The 12,927-nt window shown below is 47.9% G+C and overlaps 4 protein-coding genes across 4 annotated transcripts; 2 read left to right on the forward strand and 2 right to left on the reverse strand.

The window, feature by feature from the left end:
- Positions 1-637: 637 nt before the first annotated feature.
- Positions 638-2,474, reverse strand: DFJ58DRAFT_44532 (uncharacterized protein). Its single transcript, XM_041380440.1, has 6 exons — positions 2,057-2,474; positions 1,512-2,005; positions 1,357-1,454; positions 1,230-1,304; positions 1,045-1,157; positions 638-973 (listed from the first exon to the last, which is right to left on the reverse strand). Coding segments are annotated over exons 1-6 (936 nt in total). The 5' UTR covers positions 2,212-2,474; the 3' UTR covers positions 638-972.
- Positions 2,475-4,534: 2,060 nt separating this feature from the next.
- Positions 4,535-5,956, forward strand: DFJ58DRAFT_765308 (kinase phosphorylation protein-domain-containing protein). Its single transcript, XM_041388755.1, has 4 exons — positions 4,535-4,800; positions 4,853-5,007; positions 5,057-5,712; positions 5,782-5,956. Exons 1-3 carry the CDS (start codon positions 4,717-4,719, stop codon positions 5,481-5,483), a joined length of 666 nt encoding a protein of 221 aa, XP_041248844.1. The 5' UTR covers positions 4,535-4,716; the 3' UTR covers positions 5,484-5,712; positions 5,782-5,956.
- Positions 5,957-6,089: 133 nt separating this feature from the next.
- On the forward strand, positions 6,090-7,429 carry DFJ58DRAFT_742414 (uncharacterized protein). The gene is made up of 4 exons (XM_041387193.1): positions 6,090-6,855; positions 6,904-6,985; positions 7,036-7,159; positions 7,214-7,429. Exons 1-4 carry the CDS (start codon positions 6,581-6,583, stop codon positions 7,264-7,266), a joined length of 534 nt encoding a protein of 177 aa, XP_041248845.1. The 5' UTR covers positions 6,090-6,580; the 3' UTR covers positions 7,267-7,429.
- Positions 7,430-10,724: 3,295 nt separating this feature from the next.
- Positions 10,725-12,019, reverse strand: DFJ58DRAFT_854346 (uncharacterized protein; the record flags this gene model as incomplete). The annotated part of the gene is made up of 5 exons (XM_041393867.1): positions 10,725-11,119; positions 11,176-11,662; positions 11,735-11,806; positions 11,853-11,917; positions 11,969-12,019. The coding sequence occupies 5 exons, from the start codon at positions 12,017-12,019 to the stop codon at positions 11,024-11,026; spliced, it is 771 nt and encodes a 256-aa protein (XP_041248846.1). The 3' UTR covers positions 10,725-11,023.
- Between the last annotated feature and the right edge of the window lie 908 nt (positions 12,020-12,927).

Genomic DNA, 12,927 nt, shown 5'->3' on the forward strand with positions numbered 1-12,927 from the left:
AGATATGGATAGTACCTGCTGAAGATGCAATGCTCTCTGGGGCTGGTCATAACTCATCAACACCTAACCAAAGTCAACCCGCTCACCGGAGTTCACTTCTTGGAAGCCTTCAGATTTGTTCTTTTCATGGATGTTGACGAACGAACTTGCATAACCTCGGACACCACGTTGCATGCGCATCCGACGCCATGAAGTTTCCACTTCGACTGTTGGTCGGCTCAAACGCGTAGCATATACACACGAATGCAAGGACCCCTGCGTAGCTAAGAGCAAGCGTCGACCAGGTAAGTTGAGGAGGCCCTGTATAATATTAATAGAGCCCATTTTCGAACAATGCGGATAATAACGTGTGGCAAGGTCTTGTCTAGATTCGGAAGTACTAGGTGTACGATCGATCGTGGTTGCCCAAGTGAGGACGAGTACGTACTCGCCTCAAGCCTTCAAATTTCAATTTCAAACGTCAGGAGGATGTTATTCGCAGCCAGCAAATGTGTTGTGTGCGCTCAACACTGGCATCATGTTAGTGGTGCAGATTATCTTGGAAGTGGAATCCAACATGTGCTCCATCGCAGATAGCGGCACGAAATCAGCCCACATCTTAAGCTTAAACGCTCAAACTAATCCTGCGGCGCAAGAGCATACGATATAGCATGGCATTGGAACATATGAACCGCATATGTTGTCACGAGGAAATAATGTGTCAAGTGAAAATGTAAAATAGCTTCAACGATGAGTGTGCGAGTGATACATACAGTTGACGTTCGTATCCTCGAACGCGAGGGCACAAGCCACGTTGGAAAGAAAATATGAAAGGACGAGGACAACGCTTGAATGCATCGAGGAGGCCTATGAATATTTCATGCTTCTGTCATCGTAACATCACCCAATGATGTGTCCACAGCAGTGGAAGGGCCGTTCTCAACTGGAGACGTCTGCGTAATATCGACTTTCTTCTCTGCAGTAGCGTCCGCATCTGCCGGTGCACCGTTAACAACGCCTTCAGCCATATTCTCATTTCCCTTGCTAGCGCCAAGAATAGCGTGCCATTTATCGACCATTGACTTCGCTCGTGTCCGGAACTTGAATTCGTCGTCGCGGGGAACCTTATCCGTGGATAAAGCAGCAATGTGACGCATGACCTTACCGATTTTGGAAAACTGCATGGAAATTTAGGCAACAGAAGCCATGAGTACACGTTGCAAACATGAACAATGGGATGTAGGACGCACTGAGAGGTATAATATGAGATTGGGATGGTTATAATTCTCGATAGTTGAAAAAAGTTGATCAAGAGCAGGCATCTCCTGGAGAAAACGTTGATTGACGACTGATTGGCCGATAACAAATAGAACATACATCAACTGGAGGCAATCCTTTGCTCCCCAGAAGGGACTTCTGCAATCTGTGTCTCCATTCTCGGACTTTCTTAGCTTCGTTATCCCCTTCAAGTGCAGCTGAATGGAAAAAAGTGAGCACAAAGGGTGTGGCGTGGTGGCAAACGGCAAACATACGATCGATATCGTCCTCCTTTTCCCGCTTGGGCTTCTTAGATGGGGGAGGGGCTGCCTTAGCACTCGATCCTGCCTCCTCGTCCTCTTCAGCCTCGGCTTCTGGCTCGCCGTCGTCCTCTGACTCGACCATTTCCTTCGATTTGGTGCCATTCTTCTTCCCTTTAGATAAGGGAACCTTTTTCTCGCCTTTGGCCTTGGATTTGGCCTTGGGCTTGGCGGGAGGCGCCTCAGATTCCCGCTTTCGTTTCTTGGATTTGGCCGATTTTTTTGCCCCATCCTCCTCATTGTCACTGTCAAGCTGATCAACTGGAGCATTGTCCTCCTGCTCTACCGCTGCCAAGTCTGCATTTTCACGTTCCTTTTCCCATTTCGATGGGTCCAGTGCAATCCGATAGCCTGTCAGAAGGTCGCCAGATTTCTTGTGAGGTTCGTTGATGTATGCTTCGATCTCATGTTGCTTTAACTTGGAGATATCCTTTGACACAAGCCAAGCACTGGAAGGCAAAGTTCAACAAGGCAAAAGAGAATGAGCAGTACTGACATACTAGTCGCCTGCGGGGAAGAACCTGACACAGTGGAACGTAGTTTTCTTGCCTCCTGGGCGCTCCTTCGACACAATGGAGGGGACTGTGTCAGGGTTTACGACCTGTACATGCCATTGGCACGAATATCTTCCAAAAAAGTTGAAAAGACGCGACATACCATGCCCGGCCACGGGGGGAAGCCGCGTACTTTAGCTAGCACGATATCACGTTCTGCGTAGCTAGTCTCTGGTTGCTGCGTTTTATTGCCCTTTTTGCTCATCGTCAGAGATGGCGCAGAAATGAAAGAGACAAATGTAGAGTGCGTTTGGCGTTTGCGCGACAGATAAACGATGGTTGAGGAGAACACGAAGGTTCTGCTCGGCTATTTCCACATGCAGCAAAACCCCCGTTTCTTGCCACGAGGGCCCGTGCGTCCTCGTGACCGATCAATGACAAATAGACAATTCAAATCAGTAAAATAGTTCCGCAAAAGACTGCAGTCAGAATCGAAATACACGCAACACGCACTCAGTCAACGCAAATGCATCGAGTAATGGTATGCTTTCCATGCAATACACTTGGTGGTCATTGTGCCATTACGCAAGTATTCCGTTGAAGCTGTTCAACCGGATAAACCTTGGAATAATTTAATACCTTGCCTTATTTGGATGAGGGATAAGTGAATGCGCCGGTGCCACTGATCATGAAGTCCAAGCTGAGTCAAAATGACCAGGGGAACCTGGTGTCTGTGAAGCGTCCTAGTATCGTCGACGACGTGCAGTAATGAATACATGAGTCATGAGACGATAGTTTGGTTACTCACCTCAACCCCAAAAAATGACCTCGCGAGTGGAGGCAAAGCAGCTTAGCCACGGCCATGGTTATCCGTATTACAGGCACTGGCAATTATGCAGTAACCTCATAGAAGCTTCCATAGGGCGAATTACTGGTACTGGTTGTGGCATGGTGATCGGACGTCGTAGATACAGGATTGTGCTCGGTGCCCCTTGCAGCGATTGCACGACTTTGATGGGGTATCGGACTAATGCCGCGTTGGGTTCGAAATGAACGTTCGATGTACCAGATTTGTGTTCTGATCGTTCCAGCGTATTATACAGTAGCTGCGTATTGGGACGGAAGAAGCCAGTGGATATGATGGCAGAAGCAACAAGAGAATAAAGCAGTAAAATATTTTTGAAAAACTCGAAACAACTTCCACACCTACTACGACTTTGGGAACATTACATGGGAATCTTTGCAACAATCCTGGAGAGAGCCTAGAGCAAGGCGGTCTTCGACTCAACCGAGATAAGGCGTTACGAGGCTCGTACATACATCATTACATGTTACCTGTAATTGTACTCAGAGCAACTTTTGATTGACGTTAGCATAGTGGCATAATGCTAATCAGTGTGTTAAACGTTCAAGCGCAACACGATCGAACGCATGGCCCACTCCACGTTGCTTCGTCTCACTGGAAAGTCCCCGCCGTAAAATCAGGCCTGAGAGTCGTGTGCTTTATCAAAAGCGCGTCATATGAATAACGACTCTTCCTGGTGGCATACCGATCCATCCATGACTCTGCCTGGTTTTGTACGACATTCCGCACAAGCATAACCTGCAGTTCGACATTAGCCTGAGACCGTCTTGCATTCTCCGGTCTGGTATCTGCCTGAGTGTCACTACTACTATCCCTTCCGGAACGGTTCAGTCAGCACCAAATATCACTGTGAGTCACAGCATGTCACATAGGCTGGTTTCAAAGTGAGCTCGGCCAAGCAATTACTAGTATTCGGCGTAAGCGAGCAAGTACGGTGACCATTAATGCTGTAGTTGTATAATTGAGGGGGATGTAGTGAGTCGAGATGCAATGGGACCGCCAGATGGATTATTGTAGGACGTGGAGAGCTGGATTAGCGCAGAATCGATAAAAATATTCAGCAGCGCTGCACCAGCACCAGTCGGCACTTCCAAAGTGCCAGTATCGTGAAAATTTCGTCACGGTACATATCGACAGGTGTGTCTTTCAACTATCTCACTCAACTCTGCTACCGTGTGACACGGACAGGGGGACAACAGATACTAGTATTAGTATATGCACACCTTCCTGAATCCTGTAGATATTCAATGAACACATCTATTCGCCACCTCTTCGGACTGCAAATCTCAGACTGCAAACCACGGTGACATTGGACCGTCAATTCTTCACACATAGTAAGTAGTCCATGAAAAAATTAATATGATGACAAAAAAGGGGACTGAAGTTCAACATCAGCGGCATGGCCTTGCCATCCTGCTGGCCGAGGAACGAGGCCACAAGATGACAATCGGGCGGTGTCCTGGGTGAACTTTCAGTCTTACTTTTTGTGCATGCACACGTGTGTACCATAGTAGAATCAGTAAGTTTCATGAATAAGGTAAATAAAAATAGGCTACTTTGAACTTATCTGTGCCGAAGGAGACATGGTTTGTGGCGGCGCCACGGATGTGGATTAGTGAAGAAAAATCGACGCGGTACCGGCGTCAAGATAGCATGTTCATAGAGCCTAGGACCTCCTAGGACACGAGGCTCTGCAGCTACTTACCCCGAGAGGAAGTTCGTGTTAGTAAGTAGCTCATAAAATTCTCACGGCACCTCGGTCAGGGTAACCGAGTACAGGTTTCTCGACGTTTTCTTTCCAATGTTTGAACCAATTCGGGGAGGTACTCGAGGAGGCCAGGCAGAGTTCAAATGGACGGATGTCTCCGCAGACAAAGACAGAGAGGTTCGTCGACTGTTACACGACGTTTATTCTAGTGGTATTAATTGTCAATTAGAACTATCTGGGTCACAGTATCAATGCCCCGACCGGGAGATGGCAGAAAAACAAAGATGTTCACTGGTATAGTAGAGATAACAAGGATGAGTCTGAGATGGAAGAAGAGATAAGGAAGGTCAAGGAAGCGGAAGCAGAGGCACTTTCTGCAGCACTGTGAGTGTTATCCTCAACATGTCGGACCAGTATTGAACGACTTCCTCAGTGGGTTTGCCGCTGCACCGTCTGGTAGCATTCCTGTTACAAAAGCCCCTTCAAGCGTTCAATCAGGACCGGCGCATACCCTTGCTGTAGATGATGGACAGCATCCTTCAGAGAAAGAGGAAAAGCGCCGTAAGAAAGCCGAACGGAGGGAACAAAAAAAAGCACGCAAAGAGGCACATCGGGAGTCTCGCCATGCCGAATACGAACAACGTTCCCGTAGAGATCGGACTCGTTCGCGCTCACCTAAACCTAGCAAAGACGCTGATTACGGCAGGCGTCGTCACCCGCGGCACAGTCGTTCACCTCATGCTCCTCGACATGTGAAGGACTATGATGAAGTTGTACGCGAAAGAGAACGCGAAAGAGATCGGCGGCGGTGGGACTTGGATCAAAGGAACAGGCTGAGTACCCGTCATGAACGAAATTAAATCGGCTGAGTCTTCTTCAAGAAATATATCATGCCATTTCAGCAGATTGTCCTATGTTCATGTATTACGCACCTAGAACTTCGCAATGCATCTGCCCCGCACTAACTCATCAAATTTCGCCTTCTCGCGGAAGAATCATGGCATCGGCCACTGCTGACCGCACAATTTTTGGAACTTGTGATTCCGTAACTCAAGATGCGTCTGGAACTTCCAGGTATTGTCAACTGCAGTACGTCTTGGAATTGACCGAGTTTGGGCTGGACGCTGATACATGCGCATTGGTGCCACACCATTGCAGCATGGGGCTGCCAATCGGAGATCAAAGACGTGAAGTTGCGCATTGATCCATGCCATCTTGATGACGAATTGGCGTGCATGTCGGTCATGCCTGAGAGATTCTTGGCTACAGATTTGTATTCGATTTCGAGATATTCCCCATGCGATAATCATACCGTATCATTTGTTCCGGCTAATGCCTCACCTGACTCTGCCTCGTTGCATGTTCCAGCGCCTGACAAACATGTTGACACTAGAGCCAAAACGCGTTAGTTCTGTGCTGTTTCGTATGAAACAAGGATTAGGTAAAAGCACGCCGGCCGCGTGCTTCCAGGTTCATCGACCGTGAACGAAGTGGACCTGATGAGAATTAGGCTTTGTCTCTAATGACCCCCGAGTATCTGTCCTCCTTGGTACGTCATGACAGGCACAAACGTCATTAATTTCAAGCATCAGGTCCTCGCAAATAGCGTGCATGACGAATACCTTGCCTGATCCTTGATCTACGCTTCCTCTTTCGCATGTCTTCCCCTCCTTCTGGCTCTATCGGTCAGTCCGATGTCGCGCGCCTGAATTCAACGTGCCCATCTCACAGACTTACCGCTTAACGGTCTTTTTTTTTTATCTCGGCTACACGCCAGTGCGAATCCCTCCTATCTACCGCCCGGATACCATGACGGTCTCCTGACATGTCATGGCTGCCGAAATAGGCTGACGGCTTGCCATGGCTAACTTGCAGAAATACCTGGGATGCGGCTGAATTCCTCTTTCATCATCCCCTCACCGAAAACTTTCAACCTATCTATCCTTCGATCCTCATCATGACAAGCTATGGAATGCCATACCTCTTGGAGGACAAGACGGGCAAGCTGTCAGGATCGCACTTCGTGGACATCAATGATCGTTTGCGCTTGACGCTTCGATGCACCTCTCGGGGATCTACGCACGCAACATATATAATTTACAACGCGGCAACAGGAACAGATCCAGTCGTGACCCTAAACTTCGGCTCCAACAACTCCCTCGGAACAATAACTTTTGGGTCTGGTTCTCAGGTACCCATGAGCAGCTTCCTTGAACCATCTTTCAATGGGAGGCAAGTTCCGACTACGTGTGCTTTTTTCTTAGCTTATCTATCATCCAGTGCAAAGACGAGGAAGTTCATTGGGTCTGATGGCCAGCAGTACAAATGGAGCTGGCGAGCCACACAGAGCGAGGAGTGGACGGTACGTGCTAGTTCTCACATGCGTTTTTAAATCTCATGCATAATTCTTAGTGTACAAACGCAAGTAACCATCAAGTCGCGTCGTATTCGTTGAAAGTACCCGGAGAGCCAGAATACGATCACTCCTCTGGATGCGTGCTTACTATTGAAGAGGCCTATCCGCACCTCGCAGCCGGTACGCCCATTTTTTCAATTTTCTAGCGGCACAACACTGATTTAGGGCGTACAGAGATGTTGGCCTCCCTGACAATAATGAGACATATAGTCGCCCATAACCTTTGATGTTTTTTGATGATCAACACCTGTAATTTTGGAGCTGTACTACTACATTCGTATATTATTCTTGTATAACTGTAGCATATCATCTTGATTTATGTATATCTGATACGTACCATAGTTGTTGTACCATATTCTTGAGAGGGGAATGAAACAAGTCGTCTTGGAATATTTCGAGTTTAACTTTATTTACACCAGGGTAATTGGACAAGCGTGCTCCTCAGCACCCTTGTCTTTCGGGTCTTCCCGAAAATTACCTTTGTTGAGGGCCTGTCCCTTTGCCGCCTCTGGCCGATGCCCTGTGCGTCTTTCGGCATGTCATACATGCTCTGTTTAGGGCCAGTCTCTTTGCCGCCTCTGGCCGATGCCCCGTGCATCATTCGGCATGTCAAATATGCCTCTTGCTCTCGCAACGGGGTCCTCGTTTTGCTGGCTAAATCCTCGTCGTCTGCGTTCCAACGAGACTTGAGTGAGGACAATTAGAATGGTCTGGAGCAATACATATTGAAACTCCGCCCATACCAAAATAGTACCGCGTGCCCCTATAACGTGCTTTATGAGCGTTGTGTCACAGGCAGTTCTTTGGCAGAATCCTATGGGTAGGTTGTGTTTCGGTACCACAACAACAGACTCTACAGTCTGCAGAAGTTAGACTCACGAGTACGTCCAGACCTCATGCGTCCTCCTTCATAAGTAATAATATTAACGCACCAACGTGATCTACAACAACTCTGGGCGTTACTTCTGGTCCTTCGAACGGGGACCGATTTTATTTGGGAAACACTAGGCTTGAAATCGATCTCGCCGGTCCGGAATCTATATGCGGATCGACGCAGCATTTGTGATACTGGAGTGCAAGAAAGAAGCGGTGGAACAACTGCTGGCCGATGGAACGAGGTATCGCAACACGAGGTTGATATTTTTTTGGGAAACTGAGCGTGTTAACCAGGGACTTGTGCCACTTAATATGTTAAAAAAGAAATCACAGCAGTCTCGCTGCCCACCATGATGGACAATTTTGGGATGTGGGGTTCTTATATTGTCAAATAGTGTTCGTGGCACGGTTCTGTTGGCGGAATTGACCTTGAGCATTCCTGCCCCTACATCTGCCGCACAAAATAGGAACAAGTCCGCCACCGCAACGACGTCTTTGAGTAATCTGGGTAGCAGAAAGATTGGGTTTGCACATGCATAAAGGGATATTGCCGATGCATTCACGAAAGTTCAATTCAGCGGAAGAGGGTGCGGATGACAATTCAAGTAGGAACCAAAAAGGATGGCGAAGACCAGAAAGTACTTGAACTGGTCGTGAGAGAATGTGTAAAAGTCAGAGAGTGAAATACATGAGTGAATTCATCGCATACCTCAGCTTAATTTGTTGAACTATATAGAGAAGCAGGACGAGAGGCGATAATGAGGCGATACGATCGATAAGAGTGGCTGGATTAATCAAGGCAGGACAACAGCATCCTTTCGTATACCGACGGCAAAAATATGAATGTGCCGAGAAGTTGTTGGAAAAGTCCGAGTCGAGTGATAACTTGCAAGTTGATGATAGGATCGTACTGTCGTGACTGCTTGTTCATAATAAGCCATTGAATTTGACTTGCCTCCGGGTCGGAGAGAACCTCGTAAGTCCTTTTATCTATCACTCCATAAAGAAATGAAATATTTGTGCGTGCTTTCTGCTAGAGCAGGTCCTGGCGGTATTCTTTGATGATTCATGATGATGACTATATCCGCCAATTATATTGACTCACTAGTGGTAATTTACTTTGTGCATTTCGCCGAGATTTGGCCCCATCAAATCGAAATGAGTTTGCACACAAAGTACGTTCCGGAGGGTTGATCCCGAGCGAATGAAAACGCGCTTTCTTGTATCATATCAGATCCTCTCGTACTCCAAGTCGTCATGCCACAAAACTGCAAGATGACAGCCGAGAAGCGTGCATGTAATGCGGAGAGGACGATACCGATCATAGGGCGTTTCGCAATACTGTAACAGCCTTCCGTAAATAGAAGCACGCCTACTAGTTGTTGTTTGAATTTAAAAGATAATGAGAAAAATCCGAGTCGTTTGGCAACTGTGCAATAGGTGCAAGTTATATGAAATTCGGATTACTCGAGGTGTTAGCTCCGTTCTCGATGTGCGATGACCCAGGCCAGTACTGTTTTTGACGTCGCGGAAAGTCAGAGTAAGGAACTACCGTTCTTCTGTGTCGTCACGGTCTGGCTCTGCCAGTGAGGGGAAACTGCCGACTAGTCACAGGTGCATATGGCCCAGATCATATATACTACGGTATATCCCGTCCACGTTTAAGGTTGCTGTTTTTCATCTATTACAGATCTCTCATGAATCATAACCCCATAGACTTACCGCGCAAAAATTTCCCCGGTCCAAAGGAGGAAGCGACAGTACGCACATCATGATAGAGTGCCACACCAGAATATCGGAAGCATGGTTGGGCTTCAATGGGTGTCCTGATGAGCCTGAGTCTGAGATGATTGATTCTTGACATACATTCCACCCTTGACAAGGTGGTTGGTTCATGAGACTGCAGGAATGATGACCTGGTCTAATTTGATCCATTGTGTATTGTTATTCTAAGAGTGTTACGTACCTGACACTCACACCTCCTGATGTCTTTAGAAACCCAGGGAGTCAAGATCTAATGGACATAACTCTAAAACTGGTTCGGCATTTTGCGGAGTTCACGGTGGACGCGCGCGCTGCCACGCTCATCTGGAATCGTGAACGCGGCGTCATAGCAAGGATAGAAGCTCTGTGGCAAGAGCCGTGGGAACAGACTTTGCTGGGTGTTAAAATCGTGAGGATGCCAGGGCGCGGAGCCCTGCATATTCCCCATACACAAACTCAAAAGTACTCACGTGTTACGGTTCAATGTTCACGTTCAGGAATGAAGTTGGAGCGAATGATATTCGATGTCGCAATGATCCGCAAAGTCTGGGCAAGTCTGGGCCTGCGAGATTTTTCCTGTGAAGCTCCAGGGCTGGCTGCCGTTCCCTTAACAGCCCGTAAGCATCTGCAGATGGCGTCATTTTAAGTTCATCGTCGGAGGGACACGTATAGTACTCAGCAAAGAACACACCTGAGTTGGCTCTTAATCCCATACGCACGGGCGCCGATGAGAATGAAAGACCTTCCACTGCCCTTCATTCCAAGGGCAACGGATGAACCGTCTTGCATTGAAATCTCAATTTACAACAAGTGGATGTCTAAAAACCTATATCTTCTTAGGGAATGCCGTCTACTTAGGCCGTTGCAACCCTGCCCTGATTTTCTTGTGGATCACTTTTGTGAACACCACCTGCCTATGTCTGGTCAGCGCCGTGCCCGATTTACTGCCGAATTAATACCGCGAGGATTTAGAGCGCAATGTGAGGGACGCACATGAAACTCAAAGACGCCCATACCAAGGCATTACGTCGCCGCCAAAGATAATAGGGAATTCATGGTCACATCTGCACAGTTATTTCAGTGTATCGTCCAATCATTCAATCCAAGATAACTGTGTGACTCTCATCCTACTTGGGCTCCGACGAAAACATTGACCAATGAATCGGACCGGAACTTTTGGTATAAATACCAACCAGATGTAGCATGAATTTAGATCCGGCAGATCGACTGTGCGGAACAATCCTTGCAGTACTCGGAAATACATGTAAGGGTAATGTACTACCTTACATGGACGACCAAGTTCCGGAGTGAGCATGCAGATTTTAGAACAAAAGATCGGAGCATTCAGTCCCCCCAGGAACGTGATATAGCACCAGCGTCACGAATCGTAAAATCCTCGGTATGTATGACATTGACATCAGGAGACGGCTTGGAGGGGTCCTTGTGGAGAGAACGAGTTAGGGTCACAGGATGTTAACCATAGATTAATAGCTCACGGTATCAGACAACTTATCTGCATCCCCTTCAGACATTTGCGTTTGTGGACAAGGTGTTAGCGCATCACTGTCTTCGGCCACATGGTCATGTTCTTCGACGTCCTCGTCAGGATGAGAAATGTGGTCAGCATTGACAACCATCACTCGTCCATGTTCGATCCCACGCCCTGGTCGCCCCCGAGAGATGCTATTAATTGCCCTGTTCGCACCGTTGCTCACAGGAGTTGATACAAGCCTGACATTTAATATCGGCTTTTGCGGATCGCCTCTTCCTTCCACTGCGTCATTGCTCTGAGAAGCGGAACCTTCCGCATCCCGCTGTAGTGAAGTGCTCGAATGCCTCGTGTGTAGCGAATGACGTGCAGGGGATCGCGAGGCGTGCCGACTGCTATCCAGGGTCCCGCCTGAGACACTACGAGAGGGAGGGTCGCCAAGTGACTGGTTGTGGAGGTTAAATGGGAAGGCGGCATTTACATTGACCATTTTTCTGTGTGACATCGTCAGAAAGCACGATGCAGGAGAAGGAAAAAAATAAATTGCAGAGATAAAAGAAACGCACCCTTCTTTTGACCGCACGACGGTACCCAACCGCTCTTTTAGCTTCTGATGGTCAACCACCCGCGGCTGAGGTCTGTGCCGACTTTGAGAAAGAGACAGTGAAGAATAAAGTGTAGGACACTTGCGTAGGAGTCTCGCTTATGGTGGTGGCGGGAATGAGAAAGGTGCGTTCATCAGGAACCGTCTACTGAATTGTTAGGTATATTGATTCCACGACCCGTTTCATTGTACATACTGGGTCGCGCCGACGCTGACGAACACAACACGAGAACAAGAAATTGAACATGGATGAGGCAAGACACGAGGACTGTTGTATCCCCAAATACAGAGGATACCATATACAGCAATTTCGGTGCCAATTGCGATCAGAAGTGAAATGGACAAGCGGCTGTATATAACGCGTGTATCTGTGACAGTTCGACTGACCGTTAAGTTGGCTCATTTACGGAGAAGCATGTCAATAGAAATGCAAAAGCTTGTACCGCACAACAGCTCAACACCAAGTTTCGTCAGCCACCCTAATTTGGCTTATCATGAAAGGATGCCGACGGGCCTGTGAAACTAAAGGTGACCGCCCTGAAACTGGTGTTGGGTCGCGATGGCAGCTACTGACTCGAGGTGGGACATTCGAACTGTAAATAGCATGTGCCATGGATGCGGCCAAATACATCTCATCTGTAAGTACTATGTTTTCGTGGTAGTGGCATTGAAAATCGCGGTGAACTTGTGCCGTCGACCAGGACCTTCACGTCGCCACACTAGCACGGACCTGCATGAGGTTAACGAGAGGACGGTGATCGCACCCACTAATCACCACAATAGGAATTGACGTAAGTAACAACATTTGGGGACTCTACCTACCAAAAATCCCAGAGAATCCCCCGCGCTGACGTGTCTAGCCGCGATCAAAAATCAGCCTAAATGAGCTGTGACCGCAGCTCAACCCAGTTCAGCATCTGTGTGGGGTATCTAATCCCCTCAATCGCAGATTTACGACGAGGAACTTAACAGCGCTTAAGTATCTTTTGTAGTAGTATGTGCCGTGCTGTGCCATGCGGGTTGCGTACGGTACCTTCCAAATTGAGCACGGCTATCCGGCTAATTTTAAAGTTTTCAGACGTGGCACAATCAGGCTGAGGCCATCCGATGGTCGTTCAAGTTAATCGTCGCGGGAAGGTGCGGTCGGAAGTCCGA

The sequence above is a fragment of the Suillus subalutaceus genome (assembly GCF_016647625.1).
Source record: "Suillus subalutaceus strain FC151 chromosome Unknown DFJ58scaffold_11, whole genome shotgun sequence".
Taxonomy (NCBI): Eukaryota; Fungi; Basidiomycota; class Agaricomycetes; order Boletales; family Suillaceae; genus Suillus; species Suillus subalutaceus.